This window comes from Hydra vulgaris, chromosome 08, assembly GCF_038396675.1.
Source record: "Hydra vulgaris chromosome 08, alternate assembly HydraT2T_AEP".
NCBI classification, from domain to species: Eukaryota; Metazoa; Cnidaria; class Hydrozoa; order Anthoathecata; family Hydridae; genus Hydra; species Hydra vulgaris.
In genome coordinates, this window is record NC_088927.1 from 57137501 (window position 1) to 57159651 (window position 22151).

General features: G+C 26.2%; 2 protein-coding genes across 4 annotated transcripts in view; both read left to right on the forward strand.

The window, feature by feature from the left end:
- The window catches only part of LOC136084003 (TNF receptor-associated factor 3-like), a 103410-nt gene that overhangs the window by 14347 nt on the left and 66912 nt on the right, over positions 1-22151 (forward strand). For all 3 annotated transcript variants that reach the window (XM_065803991.1, XM_065803992.1, XM_065803993.1), the window contains exon 2: positions 8641-8820. The gene's annotated coding sequence lies outside the window, so the exon portion shown is untranslated. The remainder of the gene's footprint in view (positions 1-8640; positions 8821-22151) is intronic.
- On the forward strand, positions 19152-20252 carry LOC136083477 (uncharacterized). Its single transcript, XM_065802878.1, has one exon. The coding sequence runs from the start codon at positions 19152-19154 to the stop codon at positions 20250-20252; it is 1101 nt and encodes a 366-aa protein (XP_065658950.1).

The window sequence follows — 22151 nt, forward strand, 5'->3', positions numbered from 1 at the left end:
CTCGTTGGCTTAACAGTTAGTTAGGCCAACAGAGACAAGGGTGCTAACCTTTTTAGATATTTTTGTTCCCAAGTTTTAATTATCGCATTTTTTTGCAAATCATTCTCATTTGACATATAAATGAACATCATTATATGTACAGTTTTCAGAAAGCCTAAAGTCATGTATCTGCTTTTTCTTTTATTTTACATTATCTAAAGTGTAGAATAATCATGTGTCAGGTCTTAGTTACTATAGAAAATTTAAAGAAATTAAGATTATATAAAAAATTTGTATACAATATTTTCAAAAGACTTGTCTTGGACAATAATAAAGCTTAATATAATAATATAATAATAAAGCCTAATATAATACCGAAAGTTTTAAATAAATTCCAGGTCTTTAAGTATTAAATCTGCCACAACTCCTTCCTGGCTTATGTCAATTTCTTCAGTTTCATCTTCATTGACTTTCCAATACCCAAATGTGTATGTAAATGATTTTTTCTTTGTTGCTTTGATTAATAATCTTATCAAAAAGTAAATGTCTATTTCCATTATCAAGCTCCCATTCAAGCTGCCCTTTCAAGGTTCCATTCTTCAAAATTATACCTAAAAATTGTTTTTGTTTTTCATCAATAATAATAAAAAGAGGATGTATTATTTTTGCATTACCAGCTATTGCTTTTTTAACATCCTTCTCTAGTTGCTTTCTTTCTAGTAGTTCTTATTTTAAACTAGCTTTGGTACATCTTTTTCCTATTTCTTCATACAAAAGATTATTAAAATTTTTTGAGGCTCGGCATGTTAACGCTCCTCTCTTAATTGCAAGCTGAATGAGGTCTTCTTGTTCTGGCAATGTAAATGTTTATTTACCCTGGCTTTTATTTTTGAATCCAGGAAGCCAAAAAATGCATTAGGAACGCAACGTAAAATAAATCAAGCATGTCCAAGATCCTCTCAGCCTCCATTGTATGTGGTGGAGCAGATAGTATGGTTTTTATCCTTTCTTTAGATGGATTTGAGAGTTTACCAGTCAAATACCATTTGACTGGCCATTTGTCTGTAAGGAGCTTTTCAAAGCTGTCTGTATGGAGCTTTTCAAAGCTGATAAAATCTTTACCAAAATTTTTTCATTTTAATGACACAAAGTGATTAATTATCTTCTTTAATACTAAATACATCCACATCTGTATAAAGAATTGATTCTAGATTACTTATGAAGTTGGATAATTTCTTTATTGCTTTTTGGAAAATGTCCCCCAAATAAAAAAATATTAAACTCTCATACATATTTTAAATTCCTTTATTACTTTATTAAAAAACATTAAAAACTTACCAACTCAAGATAACTCTTTTCTGTTGCATTTTTATAAACCAGACTCATCCATGGCCCAATTATTATTTTTCCAATCAAGCCCAATCCTTGCAATTGCACAAGTGTCATATCGTTACTTTAGAAAGACTTAAGAATTTGCAAATTTTATTTTTAGTGTTGCTGAAATAACAAAACAAAAACAAAAAAATTCAAGTATAATACAAAGTTGTAATGAAATTCTATTAAACTTTATATTTATCTAAAAAAATCTGTACCTTTCAAGAAAGTTTATATAAGTTTTTTATATGTAAAAACAGTCCCTGCCACATGGAACAAGACATGAAATCTGTTACCAACATATCGAAGGAATAGCCCTGGAGCAACATTATTTTTTTAAGATAGCTTTTGAATGCAGCAAGATCTCCTTTGAAACCATACCTGATTTTCAAACAGAAAAAAAATTACAATTTCATATTTTCAAAACAGTTTGTGAAACAATAAAGAAAAAATAAATTTTTTAAAATTATTATTAAATATTTTATAAAGTTAAATAAAAATAGCCATTACCTTAGCTTCGAAAAATTTTTGAGGACTGTTATGGCAATCCCATCAGTTCCTTTAGCTGGTTTTACCTTCATCTCGTTATCTATTGTTCTAAGAGCTGATAATGTCTCTAAATCAATAGTTTCCAGTGGATAAACATTGCAGTGCAGTTGTATTAATTCAATATCCATCTCCTCCTGAAGCATGTTTTTCACACAACTATTAACAGGTGCTCTGTCTGACAGACAACTTTTAATTTTTTGAGTGAATATGTCTAAATATATATATATATATATATATATATATTTAGACATATTCACTCAAAATATTTTTATATATATATATATATATATATATATATATATATATATATATATATATATATATATATATATATATATATATATATATATATATATATATTATAAACAGAGCCGGCTTGTGAGCAATTTTTAGTGTGTGCAAAACAAATATTGCCGCCTAAAATTTTGATCAAATTTTATCAGAAAAACAGAATTTTTTTGGCAATTTTTCAGTTATGTTGATCTTAATATTTTCTGCCTGTGTGCTTTGCACACTTCGCAGACGCCACCAGCCAGCATTGTATATACGTATTTAAAAATATATATCTCTTTTATATATATTCATAAGTTTACCCATATATACATGAATAAACATATATTATTAAAATAAATAAAATTATATACCAATAAAAATATATGATAAAGAATAAATGTTAGAATTTAATATACAACACCAACACTATAATTAGAACTTGATACTTTTCGTGATAAAATTAGAAGTTTTCCTAAAAAATGGTAAAGAAGTTACTTATCCAATGTGTTTTTATTCAAAAAAAACAACTTAATATTGCATACTTTCATTATTTGTGTAGGATTTTACACTGAAGTATTTACTTAATAATTAGGTTAAAGTGTTAAATGTTTTTCGAACAAATTAAAAGTGTTTTTCTGTTAACAGCGTTAGTTTAGTCTGACTTATTTACTTTTTATTCTTCTATACTTATATACTTATATACTTTTAAGACTTATATACTTTTAATAATTTTGATATCACTTTATACATCTTAATTTTATTAAAATTAAGTACTATTCCTAAGTAAGAAATAATATATTTAAAAAAGTTGAGCATTTTATTCAAATTGTCAACTTAAAATAAATAAAACAATGACCAAAAACAACCTTTAATAAATCGAATTTATGCTGAGATATATATATATATTATATACATTTTGATATAAAATCTAAAAGTTTTAAATTAGTCACAACAAAAATAGGTTATAAAACATAACTTTATTAAAATATTTTTTATACCATCTGCATGCATTCTATTAAGTTTTCCTTGCCTTTCCATTAAGAGACATAAGACATAATTGTCAATGTTTCACTTTCTCAACGTTGTCAAAGCAACGTTTTATTAACGTTGGCAAAGTACAACACTTTTTTGAAGTTTTATATATATATATATATATATAAATGTAAAACATTTATATATATATATATATATATATATATATATATATATATATAAATGTAAAACATTTATATATATATATATATATATATATAAATGTAAAACAATCTAAAAATGTAATTATTGTTGTACATTTTTAGAATATATTCTAAAAATGTAAAACAATCGTATCACAATAGTAAGTAATATATTTTAAGAAGATTATGTGCATATATTTCAAAAATAAAGTTCACGGCTTTATTACTGCAGTCTTGCCCGCAATAAATACAGCATGCAGACATGTTTTTCTTGCAAGAACATATACTAATTCTGCGCAAATTTCTTGACCAAGTCTTACAAACACAACGAATCACTTTGATATATTGGTTAGTGCTACATCTTTGTCTGTAGGTATTGAAAGAAGATAACCATTATCTAATTTCCATCTCCATTTTTTTGGAATTAAGCTGAAAGATTCATCAAGCATTTTCCTTTTAATAACCTGGAGATGAACTAAAAACCATGAAAAAAGCCGCACGATTTGTTAGTGGTAACTTTTCTAGTTTTATATTTCTTTCACAAACCATTTGTTTATATTTCAAAAATATCTAAGAAATAATACTATAAAAATATGACATTTTTTCTGTTTAAATCTAAATTTTTTGAATCTAAATGAAGGGCGTAAGTCGAAAAAGTAAAAATTAAACGTTCAAATGTTTACTGCATTTTCCTAAACAAAGATTCTGCATTTTCACCAAAAAATTCAATGAAAGCCTTTACAGCAGATTCTCGAACTTCTTTTTTGGTTGCCCAGTAATCCAAAATAATAGCAGATACTGATTGTATTTGAATTTTAAAGTATTTTTCAAAAACAACGTTTTTCTTAACAAAGTATTGAAGATGTCGAGTCACATCCTGACTCTTCATGAGCAAATAACAGATGTTGTCTAAAATCCATTATTCGAAATTGAGCATATTTTATTCTCCAGAGTTTTTTCTTGCTTTTATGATTAAAAAAACTTCATTTAATTAATCTTTCCAATGATAAATTAGCATCACTGCTATATCAGTATCATCCGAAAAAATAATGCATGGTGAAATTTTTTTGCAACTTCCAACAGTTTAGAGACAATTTTTGTATCAGCATCCCCTTTGCAAAGATATACTTTTTAGCCATCTTGTTTAAGATAATCTGACAAAATAAAATTAACTGTGTTTTGTTGTGTGAATTTGATAGAAAACGCTTATGTGAGTTCGGAATCTAATTATTTTCTCTCATAACAGAATTTTGGGAAAAACCATTGCATTTTGTTCTATCTATGTGTTTATTAGGTTTAATTGAAAACCCTTTATTATGACCATTAAATATAATATAAGTGGTGGCATACTTTTTTCTTATATAGCTGACGTAGGTCAATTTTTATAAATCTCATACCTATGTTCCAAATAACTCTGTGAAGTAAGGAACCTCTGTGAAGGACATACATGCACAAGCTGACGTTTGTACTAGACTTAATTTTGTTGTCAGGAAGAATCACTTTGCGTAAAGATGATTTGTTTGCTTTCAGCGTTAGATTATTTTTAAATAATACTTGTGGGGTATGAATGAGCGCATAGTCAAAGTATAGTTAAGCGTCATCCTATCTTTCTGCAGTTGCTGCAAACCTATTAAAAAGTGTTGAATCGACACAATTAGTTTGATTGTCTAGTTTTACGCTATTAGTCAAAATATCCAAAAAAAAAACCTTTTCTTATTTTTAAACTTTGCTTCATTGAACTTAAGACCGTCAAAAAAAGTTTTTAGACAAACGAAAATGTTCTCAGCCTCGTCTTTACCATTGACTCACACAACATCCGTGGATAATAAATATATATTTTTTTTATGTTCTTTTTTTAATTTATTTTTATTCCATTTTATATTAAACCAACTTTGCATTTTTAAAGAACGCATCAGGGTCTGCTAAATTACAAGATCAGACGATAGGTCAGCCTTATACCTTGCAGATTGGTGCACTACGTGACAACCATCTAAAAATTGTTGTGTAACTACATGTTTGTTTCTCTAAGATATTGAATTTCTGGCAAGTATAACCTGGAATACTTGGCATAGTGTCCTAATGCGGCAAATAATTAACCATTTTTAAGATTGCTTGAAGATGCAAATACCAGTTACAATTTCGCTCTGGAACTAAAAGTTCCTTTATGGTACCAATGCAGTATATGTACAAGATACAAAGTTTTGCAGTGTGTCATTCCTATGATGTGTAGGTTTACATGGCAAATTCAATATTTTTGAAAGCATCTGTATTACCAAGTCTGACTAACTCTTTCTTGTTCATATCATTTTGCATTATCATTTTATAACTGTATTCAAGTCCGGATATATCTAGTTTTTAATCGTCAACCAAAATATCTATAACATGACTTAAGGAATTTGAAACAGCTTTTCCTGTAAGCATATGCTTTACCGTATCTTCAGAGCAAACTTGCTTTAACACCTTTGGCGAGTTCCTGCCATTAGTTTTCCAATTCTTCCGAGAACCCATACAGTATGTAAACCCTAAGAGTCGACATACTCTATTGAGGTTCTGATCTTTTATAACACCGAGCGGTTTCTGCCACAAAGGCTGATCAAACTCTACGCAGGGAATAATTGTTTTATATTTATTAGCTTTATCAATTATGAAAAGAAGTGTAAGTATATGCAAGTTTCATCTTAGGAGTTAATTATAGGTAAAACTTGATGAATGCTTTTTCATTACTTGTTGTTGATTGTGATGTAGTGTACATCATATAACTTGACCGATTCGGGCGAGGATTATTTTTTGAGCTAAAGAACCATGCGACAAACCTAACAATATCACTAATTTCGGGCGCACGAAATACTTCAGATACAAATCTTTTATTAGTTTAAACCAGATACAAATCTTTTATTACATTTAACAAACCGTGATAGCTTGATCCGTGATAATGCATTATTTTAGATGACACATCAGATATGTTTTTAATAGACTTGTGTTTCAAACTCGTTATGCTTTCATAACTGTATTTAGAAAATGAACATATTGATATTAAACCTATTCCGTGAAACGATCCTTTTCCGGTCAATGTGCCAATGTTGTGATCTAGATTGTCAGCCACTCAATGTAAGAAATTCGGCTTTTGTTCTTGCACAGCATTTACTTTACTAACTGCAGCAGATGACTTAAGTAACTTCTGTTCATCGGTGGATATTGAAGATCTAAATTTATAAAGGTGATTCACAAGCCATTTTGTTTCAAAAGATATATCAATCTACGCCAATTCCAAATGGAGTTGGTGCTTTCATAAATCTTCGTCGCAAAACTTGAGTAGTTCATTGTCCTAAACTAATTTGTCAAAGCTTTACAACAATTAAAAGGCTTGAGAATTGCTGTAAACTCTTTGGAACCCACTTAAGTCTATATTCAATGTCACCCATATGCTCTTGTGATTGATATACAGATTTAATTACATCCATTTTTCTGATTTTGCTCGTAATTATACTTGCAGCGGGAGCAATAATATTGTCTTTAGTACAAGCTTTCTATTTTAGAATTTTTAATATATCAAAAGAAGCCATGTCTCTGAACACAAACTAAATTAGATTGACCGGAGAGTTCTCCTAAAAAAGTATGATCACCATAATGTTCAAGTAACATTCATTATAAAGATTTCGTTGAGTAATATGAATAACCATTACTAAGTTTTTTGATCCTAATGTGCACATCCGAAAGGGTACAAAGTTCGCAGTCAGTCATTACAAGACATCCAACGAAAATCAACAACATTTCCACATTCTTCCTATCTATTCAAAGAACGTTTGATCATTTTGTTAATCAATGGTATGGATTCAATTTTAGCAATTGCTAAATGCTCGTGGTCTACCTTTTTGGTACAAAGAAAACCTTTTGATTTCCAATCAAATACTTCTTCAAGTAAATTTCTTTCTTGGTACACATGATATTGATCTTTACGACTATCCACAAACTTTCTTCTACAGCTATGATAGACTAGTACTGTTGTACTTTTATGCGTGTTCTGTCGCAACTGGACTTTAATATAACTAACAATGCGCAAAAATAACTTATCTAGTATGTTTTCTTATCCGAAACCTTTTTATAATAACAAATATATTTGTTTTTCAATTATGCAAAGTATAAATAAACAATTAGAAATGATTCAGCAAAACTTCATTATTGAATATGAGCTATTATTTGCAAACTGATTTTTTAACAAACTGTGCGAAATAAGTTTTTAACAAACCTTTCTATTAAATGTATGTAGATTCCGTTTTAATTTAACTATTTTAAAAAATAATTTATAAGCATTAAACTTTTTCAGTTCTTTGATATGTAAAACTATCATTACCACATACTCTCACCAATTCTAAGTTACCATTCATCTTTTTTATGATAAAATAATTTAATTTCTTTTTAAAAAAATATGTTTTATGAAAGGGTTATATACTTTTGTACTGTTAAGAAGGTAGTCCCCTCAAAAAGTGCTTGGTTAAAAAAAGTTAAATTTTTACAATACAAATTATACTCCTTAAGGTGAAAATTAATTAATAACAATTTAGACAAATAAATAATAAAATATGACCATAACTTTTTCAATAAATCCATGTTTCAAAAATTCGTTACTTAAAACTTATTAACTTTGAGTAGATCTGCTTGCATTTAGTTAGATAGTTTTTTTACCCTTAAAATACTGTATTTGAGAGTTTTTTAATTATATATAATAATAATCTTGTATTTGATAAAATTAAAAATTTAATACACATACCTAATTGTACCCTAATCTCTCTGTAAGGTATTAAAACCTTTCATCTCAAAAACAATCTAAACTATTTTTACAGTATTTTGAAAATTCCCATTGAGATTTGTATAAATTTATAAATGCATTTATAAATTGTTTGACGCTATTAATCTTTTATTTAGTTGGAAAAAGACTAGGTTTAAAGTGTTAGGAGCGTTAGCTGATAGGATCTTTTTATATACGATTTTGAACTTTACAAATAAGTTTTTCCTACTTTTAAGTATCATTAAATGACTAGAACTACCAACCAAAAAAGTGATGTAGCCATGTTAAACAACACAACAAGAATAAATTAAATCAAACGCACTATAACAGGTTTAGCAAATTTTGACAAAATGACACTTTAATGAAAGCAAACATTCATTAAAGTATTAGAATACAAAATCAAAGTTTCAATATTTCAGTTTACAAAATAGTTTAAAAGTTTATTTGTTTTAACTAAAAAAAGTTAAAAAAAAAAACGTTTAATATCAACATTTTTATGTTTAGCAAAAGAAAAAAAATGAAAATGCTAAATGAGGAGAACTTCGGTGGATACGATGCGTATTTTATAAATGAACTTTTAGATGAACATGAATGTCCTGTATGTAAAATGGCTCTTCGTGAGCCTATTCAAACACAATGTGGTCATCGACTTTGTTTGTCATGTGCAGAAGAAATGAGAAAAAGGTATTAACTTTTGTAGAGTGATATTGCAAGTTATGTGGCATGCATATAAAAATACATTTAATAGACTACATATTTTCGAGCTTGCATGCATACACTTGACCGAAATATGTAAAACTATTGTTAATGCTGCCTTTTTTTTGTTTCAGACGCTGAGCCCAAAGTTATCTAACATCAACTTTAATTTTAAAAGCAGCTTGATTTGTTATATTGATTCAATGTCAGATTAATCTTGCAAAAGTTGATTTTTTTACAATATAAACACAAAATTGATCCAATATATATGACCCAATGTTCATTTAATGTAAATGGGTTTATTTTCATTCAATGTATAAAATGTAATTTAAGTGTAGAAAGTTCAAGAGTATTTTTTGGTAGTTATGTGGTTTCTTTTTTAATCAGCTCTTAATTATTTTAATTGTAATTATGTATGAAGCGGTATATGTATTTTTAACGCCGATTATTGTGGGTAGTTTGAAACAAAAGATAATTTATTTGGAATGAAAAGAAGTTTTTATTTCAACAAAAAAAATTACAAGCTAACCGGACATGACATTCAACTATAAAATAATTTGATATATTTTAAACGTAAGATGGAACTTCGGACGTCGCCGTTTGGACACAACGACCGAAAGTAGTTGTCATAATGCAGAACGTAAAACTGCAATTAATTTTTTCAACCCTTATTTGAAAAATTTAGTATATGATGCTTTAAACGCTGAAGGTAAGCAAGATAAAAGGGAAGTTGAGCGTTGTTTGTTGGCAGCATTTTCTGTAGAAGCTTGTACTGCGTACAAACTTTTTATAAAACGATAATTGAATGCAAAACATGCAAGTGCAGAATCCGAAAATAAACTAGAAGGTTAGATTAGTCGTAAATGGTTATTTGAAGATGACGAAAACAAAATAGAACTCTCCAAAGGAAAAGCTCTCTTAATTGTTGTTATTCAACAAAATAAAGATATAAAATCAGCCATGTTTTTGAGCGGAGAGAAGCATCAAAACGTATACTGAGTTAACACGACTTGGTATTGGATTAAATGTTGCGCGTGATTATGAAAAATCTTGGAATGTCATTAAAGATCAAGATGATTTGGCGAAGTGTGGAGTATCCGCCATCATGAACAACATTTTTGTCAATGAGATAATAGTATGCCTCTTATTTGTTAACAGACATTTTGAAAAATTTAGTTTGTAAAAGGACATATTTTTAGTAAGGAAGGGGAACAAATTGGATGTAATGGGGCTCGTGCAATGAGATTGTGTGTGAGCGAGGTTGGTGGAAAGCTTATGTAGTCCAGCGGGAATTGATTTGAAATGAATTTGAAAAATTTAAACAGAAGAGTTGTGTTTTGCATTTGTGAGCAGAAAAGTTTGAAAGTTGCAAGTTATCCCAATTGTGTCTTATTTAAGTTTTAACTTTTTACATTTAGTTTATTATGAAACATTAACTAAAGTGAATTATAATTAATGAACTTTAATACGAATGTCGGTGTAAAACTTTCATCTGTGTTTTTTATACATAATGAAACGTAAATAACTTATTTTTTAATTTTTATAATTTTTTAGACATATTTGGGTCCTGTAAAAATGGGTAGCTTTACATAAAAGCCATATATTTAGATTTAAAAATCGTGGTTGTGATTTGCTTGGGTTTAGATAGACACATATAGAAATATTAATAAAGCGCTGGAAAAATTTAGTTTTGTTTACCTTCACATATTTTTAATGACGCATTTTTTTGTAACTCAACAAAAAATGGTGTCTTTAAAGCGGTTTATGTTGATTTTTCAAACTTTTTTTTCAAATAAGATAGCAACTAGTTAACTTTGAACTTTTTTATTTTTGAGTTAACTACTATTTCTTTATAAACCATCTATTCTAGCTTAATGCAATTTAATACAAAAAATGCCAGTTTGTGTTTGGTAAAGACAGTTTGTAGTTTTTTGAAAAGAAGAGTCGTTTTGTTTGACAAAGTGTTAGAACAATGAGGTTTTGAATGAAAAGTTAAAAGTGTGTACTTCAAGAAGTTTATGCGAACCAGCTAATGGTGATTGGGCTGTACATGGTGACAAGAGTATCGTGTGATTTGATACCAGTTCTTTGGCAATTTGCGCTTTTAAAGTTTAATTGTTTAATTTAAACAAGTTTAAACATTTCAATGAAAAATTATTAATAAAATATAACTAAAAAATAAACTTAGGAAGTTAATTTAATATAGAAGCACAAAATATGTTTAATAACGAAGCAAGTTTTTATAATGCTGTAAATATTTAGCTATTGCAGGTACAGTAAAATTTTTGTAGTTCTTAACTTGTTGCAGTAATCATTATTATAAATTATGCAGTATACAGGCCGTTTAATAACTTTTGAAAAAAGAACTTGATACTTTTTAAATCTTCTACCATTCTACAAAAGTCTAACAAAATAAAAGTTTTAAAACTACATTGCTTTGATCATCAGAGATACTTTATTGACAACACCTACATTCGCTATGCAAGGCAAAATAATACAGATTTTTCCTGAAGTAATTCAAATAAACAATGATAAACCAAAGAGAATTTTAAGAAGTTCTGTAAATTAATCATTTTATAGTATAATGCAGCTAATATTAGTATATAAGATAGAAGCAAACCAACATAATACATATTCAAATTGTCACTAGCCAATCATGTAATCAAACGCACTGTCACTTGTCACTTAAACCACAGATTGCTTCGCCAGTTTTTGAAATATATAACTGTCAGAATGAGCTAAAATGGTACATTTTAAACATTGACTCCACTTTTCTTCATGCAGCCTTACTTCATAATCCATTACAAAACATAATATTCCCAGTTTTCAACATTTAAAATTTCAACCCTTTCTACACACTGTCCATACCCACATTCAATTTCTATTTTTTGTTGTTTAAATTTTTTGATTTTTCAGAGGATTCAAATAATGGTTTTCTGTAATGTGATGTTGTTATTATCTGTGATTCTTCTCTCATTCTTGATGGTAAAGTAAGCTATTACTGGAATAAATAGCTGGAATATATAGCTGGAATAGCTAAAGTATTAAAAATCAAGTATTATTTTTGAATTGAGCTATTACAACACTATTTTGCAATTAAGTTATGTCAAATAAAATGATTTCAGATGACGCCGTACTTGAAGTACTTTTTTAAGGTAAAATATCACTTATATAATCAAATACTTTTACGTTCCAAGGTGGTCCAGTAATTTGAAACTTTAAATACATTGTTAAATATGTATATTATCAATATAAATTTAGTCTATAATCCACGGATGTCCGCCTGGTCTCTAATAATGATTTTTACAAATTAACTGATGTATTCAATTTTATTTGGCGAAAACATGATATGTGTTTTGTTTTAAATGGCAATGTAATAATTGGGTTTCAGTGAGTCTAGATTAGTGTTATAAACTTGTTTTAATATTGATACACCTTAAAATATCTATTTATAAGATTTTGTAAGTGTAATTCATTTTTTTTATATATACTTAAAACATGAAAAATATCGATTGTTATTCATATATAAAATAAGAAAACTTGAAGTTAGCTGATCCTAATATGTTGGGTGCAATTGTAAATGGTACGAACATAACTGCACATAACAACTTGTCTAATTTCATAAACCATCTTTGGTAAAGGTGAAATATGCAAAAGCTCTAAATTTGTTTCGAAGAGAATAACAAACACTGGGTAAAAAATGAAACGAAATCGGTTCAATTTGTAATTGGTAAGAATATTCTTTTAACTGCCTTCATTGATAAAGATAACTCTGCTCTTATTCAATTGTAGTGTCCAGATCCCAGGTGAATTATGATTCTTCAAGTAATAAAACAAAGAAAAGAAGATTGGCACCATTAGTTGCATCTTTTTCATCTTCCTAACTATTGTTTGCATCGGATTGTAGTTTGCACCAAGATTGTAAAGAAAAAGAAGCTAAAGCTGCTTTACAATTATCAGAATATATGAGTTTTTGAATAAAAAATTATTTTAAACCAAAATTTTTATACTATTATAAACAAAAAAAAGGTTTAAGCTTTAGTTTCTTATTTATATGGATTATGTATTTGTTTCCTGAAATAATAAAAAGAGCCCTAGAAATGCATGAAAACACTGTAAATTAATAATATAATACGTGTTTAATTTTTAAAATGCATAAAATAATTTTCAATCAGAATGCCACATTAATATTAGTCTTCTTTATAACTTTGATATTTTAAGAAATTTAATCTTAATCGTGATATAATCGTGAATACCGTTATCAGTTATTCCAGGTATCACAACCAAGCTAATAAAAATTCTTAGTACCTTTACATTTGCAGTGTAATAATAATGTATGTTGTAATTATGGGAATAATTAGATAAAGATATTACTTTAAACCATTTTATCTTCATCACCGTTAATAAAATATGTGGTTGCTAAGCAATTTAGGTATCCATAGCAACCCAAAATTAAAACTAATTTCACCATTGATACCGCAACCTCAAATTAGCAAAAGTGCAGTCTTTTTAAAATGAGGAGTTATTAGTTTTGTCCTGTAAGAAGTAAATTCTGGCCCACTGTAAATTGCATTAAAAAAAATATGGCTTTTTGTGTATTTTTCAAAACTTAAATATTAAATTAGAAATCCTTACCTTGATAAATCTTTTTTTATTAAATACCGTTTTCTTTTGTTTAAAGCAACATTCTTCGGAATTCTAATTGAAAATAATATTTTCTGAGGTGGTGCAGCAGTGTATTTTTATTTTACATTATCTGCATTTTTTATACTTTTGTCAAATTAAATATGTTGCAAAATTTTTATTTATTTATATATATATATATATATATATATATATATATATATATATATATATATATATATATATATATATATATATATATATATATATATATATATATATATATATATATATATATATATATATATATATATATATACACACACACACAGTGGCGGCTCGTCAATAGGGGCAGTGAGACCGACCCCCAGCTAGATTTATTTAAAATAAAGTATTTGTTAATGTCTGAGTGTATTTATTTATATATATGTAAATATGCAACTATTAGCTAAACTATTTGCAGACAGGTTTTATAAAAATAAATAGCTCTAAGTTAGTTTTAATTTTAAATCATTTTATTTTATAAGTAATACTTTTATTTGCAATTTGTTTAAAGTATTGTAGCGTTGTTTTATTTCATTGCTAATAACGGCTGGGCCGATTTTTACTGGCTCCATTTAATTTGTTTGTAGTAATATAGTTTTTGATGCGCGCGCAGAAGTTATTGTGCTTTCAGGTGGGACGAAAAAGCGCACCTCAGAGCCTCATTAAACTGGCCCTAGAAAAAAGAAGTTTGAAAACATCACTAAGCTGTAAAATTTCATCCACCATTTTTAATTCTCGATTCAAAGAGTGAAGAATTTACTGCTGCAAAAAGTCAGAAGTTTGTTGACTCAATAAGGTACAGTAATATTAGAAAACTTTATAACATTAAATGTAAACACTTATTTGTAAAAATAATGTTGTAAACATCATACATTTGTTAATATTGCAATTTTACTGTGAATATTAACAGTGTTAATATTACAATATTAACAGTGTTAATATTACAATATTAACAGTGTTAATATTACAATATTAACAGTGTTAATATTACAATATTACCAGTGTTAATATTACAATATTAACAGTGTTAATATTACAATATTAACAGTGTTAATATTACAATATTAACAGTGTTAATATTACAATATTAACAGTGTTAATATTACAATATTATCAGTGTTAATATTACAATATTAACAGTGTTAATATTGGTTTCCTCACCTGGATATGTAGATATAAAATTTATCATGTATTTATTAGGAGTATAAATTAATAGGAATAGGAGCATGGCAAAAACATGATATTTAAAATAATGTAACAGAAATTACTGGTATAAATGTTGGTTTGATATAAACAATTAAAGAGATACAGTTAGGTAGAAAAAAATTAATTTTTATTAATTTTCAGAAACTAGATTTTCTAGGACAAGTCATTTTATTCTATACTTTTAACAGAAATAATAATGGTAAAAAGAATAAAATTATGTGTTTAGAAATTCTAGGGGAATTAAATAATTTAGAAAATTGATTTTAAAATATCATGAAAAAGTTTCGCATTTCTTTTATAATCAACAATCTTGTACATTTTATAACTTTTGTTAGTGAACTACATTTTCAGGCATATATTGTTTTATTTTTTTTTAAATTTATAACGCTTGTTTTTACAGATAAAAAATAGTGGCTCAGCCATATTAATGAGAATCTTGATTTGTGTATTAATCGAACAAATGTAAAACAAGTGTATGGCAATGTTTAGCAAGTTTACTTATTTTTACATGAGAAAGCTTACGTAATTTCTACAAATATAATAAAAGCTACAAACTGTATGTACTTTAAAAAATTCTTGTTCTATTCTAAATGAGGGATTGGAAAGTTTATTTTTTCCAATAAGCTTACGTATTATATTCTGCAGCATAATGAATCAGCCATTGAAAATTGTTTACACTGTTTGGTGGCAGTTGAGTTATTCTACCTTTTAAGTTGCCAATTAGATCGACGCTGAACCAGAGCCATTTTGACCAGTATGATAAACATGATTAGGTTTAAAGAATTTTTCATCAAAGAAAATTTAACTGGGTTTTAGAAATATTTTAAAATTAGTCAATGTTATTATTAGTTTGATTTAACAAAACTACAAACAACTAAAACAACAGAAGATATAAATAAAATTTTTTTTAATCACGAAAACTGTACCACTGGTGTTACTGTTACATTTCTTAATACAACTCCATTAATTAATACTTCCAAATAGACACTAATTAAAAAAATATGCAAAGTTGATTATTTTAACATGTTTGACATTTACCATTACCATGGAAATAAAATAATCAGAATATTTTATTGAAATGTTTTTTATTTTTGGTGAAAGCTGAAGCCAAATAACTAAAACTATATAAACATTAAAGTGTTATGTATGGTTACAAACAGATGTTAAGTTTTTATCTTTAATTACATGAAATCATTAAACCATCTTTGACAATGTAAATAATCTTGTGAAGTTTACTATTATTTATGACTGACATTGTAAATGTTGTATTTAAGAATTATGGATTTAATTAAGTAAAATATGAGTTGTATTATGAAAAAAATTTTAAAAAAGGTTTTTTAATGTTGTAAATCTTTTTGTTTTTGTTGACCCTTTCGCCATTCTCAGAAAACGTTATGTGAACCTATCAGAGAGTTCAATTTATATGTAATGTTACACTTTTTATTATTTTATCGATTGGTAATTAAGAAACCCTTCTTGACTAAACCACTGTTGGTAAAGTTTGTTTTTAAATCATACCAAAGTCATAGTTACAAAATAGTTTAAAGTTACCTTATTTATCAATAATTTAGGTTCACTAAGAAGATAAATTAACATGAACAAAATTGACAGTTTATTGGCTAAACGTTTCTCGTCATTGGGATCCATAAACCAATTTTGGATCCAAAAAATTTCAATTTTAATATACAACATTTTTCTCGGAAACATATGTAAAATACTAAAATAACTAACCAATACTAAGAAGTTAAGTTGATGTCGGAATTACCCGTTTTGTTAAAAATGCTATTTTTAGTGATATCGGCATAATTAATGCCCTATCCCAATTATGCATGAAAATAACCTGGTTAAAACATTTTCCGAAGTATCAAAGTTGATAGAGATTGTTTTGGTCACGTTTGTGTCTACAGCTGATGCTGAACGGTGTTTTATTACTTTAAAAAAAGTTAAGACACTTTTGAACTATTAGGGCAGTTTTCAGTCAGTTTTTGTTGGTTTTTAAGTAGGTTTAAAAGATTCAATGTTATAAAATAATTTATTTTGAAAGTATGCTAGCCCTTAACTCTCAACTAATCAAATAACGCTAGCGTCCTCACAAACACCCCAGCAACACTCACGCTGGCAGCAACTCGTCGCGAGATAGTTTGGTTAATATTTCCAGGCCACACCAGAGTGTATTGTCACCGCCCGCCGCTGTATATATATATATATATATATATATATATATATACATTTATATATATACATATATATATATATATATATATATATATATATATATATATATATATATATATATATATATATATATATATAATATATATATATATATATATATATATATATATATATATATATATATATATATATATATATATATATATATATATATATATATATATATATATATATATATATATATATATATATATATATATATATATATATATATATATATATATATATATATATATATATATATATATATATATATATATATATATATATATATATATATATATATATATATATATATATATATATATATAGAACCCTTAGATGTTGTCCGAAAGTTTTTTCCATATTTTGTTGACAAAAAGTAAAAATTAAAATTCAAGACCGGAATTTTTTTTTTTTAATAATGATAGACTGCCTGCCCCAACCAAACCCTCAGTCGATGTAGCAGCACTCCCTTGCGAGTCAACTTGTCAGTCGATGTAGCAGCACTCCCTTTGCGAGTCAGGCTATTTGTCAGTCGATGTAGCAGCACTCCCTTGCGAGTCAGGCTATAAGATAGTCGATGTAGCAACACTCCGCGCATGATTTACAGTAAAAAAAATAAAAATAAAAACATTTTAATAAAAAAAATAAAAATAAAAACATTTTATTAAAAAAAATAAAAATAAAAACATTGTTTATATTGTTAAAAACATACAGAATGTTTTTAAAAACATTCCGGTCAATTAAATTTGCGTTTTTGTGGTTTTTTTATATAACAATTAATTTGTAATACACCTTTTCGCAAACTCTATCTCGCGTTCGGCAAAATATGTCAAATTTGGTGCGATATAAAAGTACATAAAAATTTCGAGCAACTGCTTGTTTTTTTAAATATAAACAAAATAGGATTATTAAAAAAATAAGAAATGTCAATGTGTTGTGCTGTCCAAGGATGCTCAAATAGCTCGAGAGTGTTAAAAAAATGGTTGCAAGAATATTGTGATCAACATATGTGCAAAAGGCAGTGTGTTCTCGAGTGTTCTTGTTCAAAACCATTTTGGTAAGTACTTTATGTTTACGCTTAAGTGTAAACATTTAGGCTAAAGGAAAATTTATTAGCTAAACTTTAGCTAATAATATATTATAAGTTTTTCAACTTTTAATAATAAAATAATAATAAAACCTATACAAAAAATAAACCAGCTATATTAGGCATAGTTTTTTTTTTCACTTAAACTCATTAAGTGAAAGGTAGACTCTTTTACCAAAATCTTATTTAATTTCATTTGGATATAGGGCTTGTAATAAGCTCTTTAATCTAAATTTTAACCTAAATTAAATTTGAATAACCCTAAATTTTAGGGTTAATCGTTTTAGGCTAAAACAAATGCTCACTGTAAATTTCACTGCTGTACAAATAATTTTATTTATTTCATAAAGTAATGTATGTTTATAAATTTATATATTTACTTGTACATTTACTGATAACGTCATTAGCATCATTTTTTTTTATTGCGATATTTGCACTTTTATATTAATTTTTTTTCAATAAAGCTTAAATCAATTATAAATTTTTAATGTAAATTATACAAATTAATATAAAGTACAATAAAATTTATTAAATTTTTAATATATAATAAAAAATAGATAATTTTAAAATTGAAATAATTGATTGTTTAGACTTTATCCGTTTCCAACCTCAAAGAAAAATCATGGAAAAAGAGATTCTTGGAAAAAGTTATTAAATAAAATAGACAAAGATAGCAATAAACTTTTCAGTCCTTCTAAAGATTCTCGTATTTGTTCAATTCATTTTGTAGATGGTATGCCAACTGATTGTAATCCCTATCCTACGCTAAAAATGGGCTATGATACAAAACGCAGGGCATTGATACTATCTCCACCAAACTAATATACCAAGTAATATGACATCATCCGGCTCTTCGAGAATTGATCAATTCAGTTTAAAGAGTTGTTATAACCATAAAAATCCATTTAATCTCTTAAATAAACCTATTATCAGAATTAAAAAACCAGAAAATAGTTTTACTGAGGGTATGACTCCACTGTCTACTTTTATATCCACTTCACTTGGAAACCTATAAGATACTATACCTAATAGTCATATTTCTACTTTTTCATCATTTCCATCAGTAAGTAGTTCAGATAAAACAAACATAAATTGCTTTAATGATAATCAACTAATTAAAAAAATTAAATTTCTCCATATGCTTATTTTTTCAATTGGATTATTAGCAATAATAAGAGAACTTTCAGTTCTCATATTTAATTTAAAGGCTCAAATACGAATTCTCGAAGTTGAAAAAAAGAATGATACTAGACAGTACCAAGTTAAACCTCATAAAACTCCTTCTAAACAAATTATCAAGACAATAAAAGAAAAAAAAACTTATGAAGTACTAATAAGAAATGATAAGTTATGTAATTTCTATACTAATATATCTTCCATAAAACTATTCCACAAGCTTCATGACTTCTTGCTACCATTTGTAAAAAGAAGGTTTAAGTCTACTTTAGTTTCTAATACAAAAAGAACCTTACAAAAACACCATAAACAAATAGGAAGACCAAGAAAACTATGTTCTAAAGATGAATTCTTGCTTGTTTTAATGAAGTTGAGATTAGGAAACTTGTATCAAGATTTGGCTGTTAGGTTTAATGTTGCAGTTTCAACTTGTTCTGAAATTTTTCAATCATGGATAAGAGCAATGGCTAAATCATTATCTTGTGTTATTTTTACTCCTGATCAAGAAATCATGCGTGCTATTACTCCTGTAAGGTTTGGAAAATATTCAGATACAATAGGAGTGATTGATTGTTCTAAAATATTTATTGAAACACCTAGAAATTTAGAGCTCCAAGTTGCTACCTGGTTAGATTATAAACACCACAACACTATGAAGTTTTTACTTTCAGTAGGGCCAAATGGTTTTATAACATTTATTTCTGAAGCATACACTGGAAGATGTTCAGACAAATTTATTACAAATGATTCAGACTTTTTAAAAACAGTTCCATCGCAATCCAGAATAATGGCAGATAAAGGATTTTCTATTGGAAATGAATGTTCAAGTAGTAGTATTTACTTTACAGTTCCTCCTGGTAGACGAGGTATTTCACAAATGCCACCTGCTGAGTTGATAAAGACAACTGAAGTGGCTAAATTAAGGATAGTTGTAGAACAAGTTATCCGCAGGATTAAAACACACAGAATTCTATCCAATGAGTTTCCGATAACCATGTTACCACATTTAAACGTTATTTTAATCGTGTGTGCAGCATTATCAAATATGAAAATTTCCTTATAATAATTAATTATTGAAAAACTGCGTTTCAAAAGATTAGAAAAGGATTTACAACTGTTTCAAATTTTTTTTTGTAAATTCTTAAAAATAATTGTTAATACAAAAGCTTTTTAAAACATAATTTAAAATTTATATATATATATATATATATATATATATATATATATATATATATATATATATATATATATATATATATATATATATTTATTTATTTGAAATAACCAGCTTTTCAACACAAAGAATATTTCAAATTTTTTTACATTCATATGTATGAAAAAAAGAATAATTTAACTCATTGCCCTCACGTTTGGGATAGGGCTAAGATTTTTTAGGGTTTTTTGTTCCCATTTTCCTATCACAAATTTTTTTTAGAAGAATCTTTCATAATCATACGAATGAAAAAAAAATTTGAAATATTTTTTGTGTTTAAAAATTGGTTATTTCAAACATTTAAAAACCTTCCTACGCCACTGTGTATATATATATATATATATATATATATATATATATATATATATATATATATATATATATATATATATATATATATATATATATATATATATATATATATATATATATATATATATATATATATATATATATATATATATATATATATATATATATATATGTAAATTATGTTAGTGTATTTTACTTTTTTTATTTTATTTATTATAGTATTTTAATTATGTTAGTGTATATATATATATATATATATATATATATATATATATATATATACTTATACATATGCATATATATATATATACATATACATACATATATATATATATATATATATATATATATATATATATATATATATATATATATATATATATATATATATATATATATATATATATATATATATATATATATATATATATATATATATATATATATATATGGTTCATATTGCGGTGTAAAATACTAAAACTCTTGTTCGTATGACAGTGCTCAATATTATCAAATAATAGAGCAATTTATACTTTATGTAATTAAATGAATAAAAACAACTAAATAGCGGGACTTGAAGTTTCATGCCCGGAGGCAATCATCAGCCGTGAATACAAACAAAAAACGGCAACGTTTTTTGTTTGTATTAGCAGGTTGTTTAATTACATAAAGTGTATATATATATATATATATATATATATATATATATATATATATATATATATATATATATATATATATTTATATATATATATATATATATATATATATATATATATATATATATATATATATATATATATATATATATATATATATATATATATATATATATATATATATATATATATATATATATATATATATATATATATATATATATATATATATATATATTATATATATATGTATGTATATGTATATATATGAAACAACGTAAGGCTTAACTATGTGCTTATTTTTTATCAAAATGTAAAGTTTAGAACACTAAAAGATTATTTGAATAAATTGAAAACTTGTCAAAGAATTTAAACTTAGTATACTTTTTGGTGGTATTTTTTTTGTTCCCAGTCTTTAACTATCGCGATTATTGCAAAAGGTTATTTGACATCAGCATGACTTACTTAAAATTTTAGTTTTTACAACGACTAAAAGTTTCATGTCTGAAACATAGAAATATACGCCACTGTGATAGCACTACTCTGAAACTAAATAAATATATGGTATGATTTTGCTTAACGGTTAAATTAAGAGGTTAAATTATGGTTAAGTTATGGAAAATTCAAATTTTGTATTCCTACGTTTTTTTATTTTATGTTTGTGACTTTCAATAAAGTCTCATGAAAATTTTTTTATTATATTTCAGTACATGTGTAAAGTCTTTATTTTTTTCTTAAGTGTCCGGTGCTACCCAACTTTCCTCTAAATACTTTCATT

What these genes read in the sequence shown, in the direction of transcription:
- LOC136083477 (XM_065802878.1), top strand. Translation starts at nt 19,152, where the DNA reads ATGCTTATTTTTTCAATTGGATTATTAGCAATAATAAGAGAACTTTCA.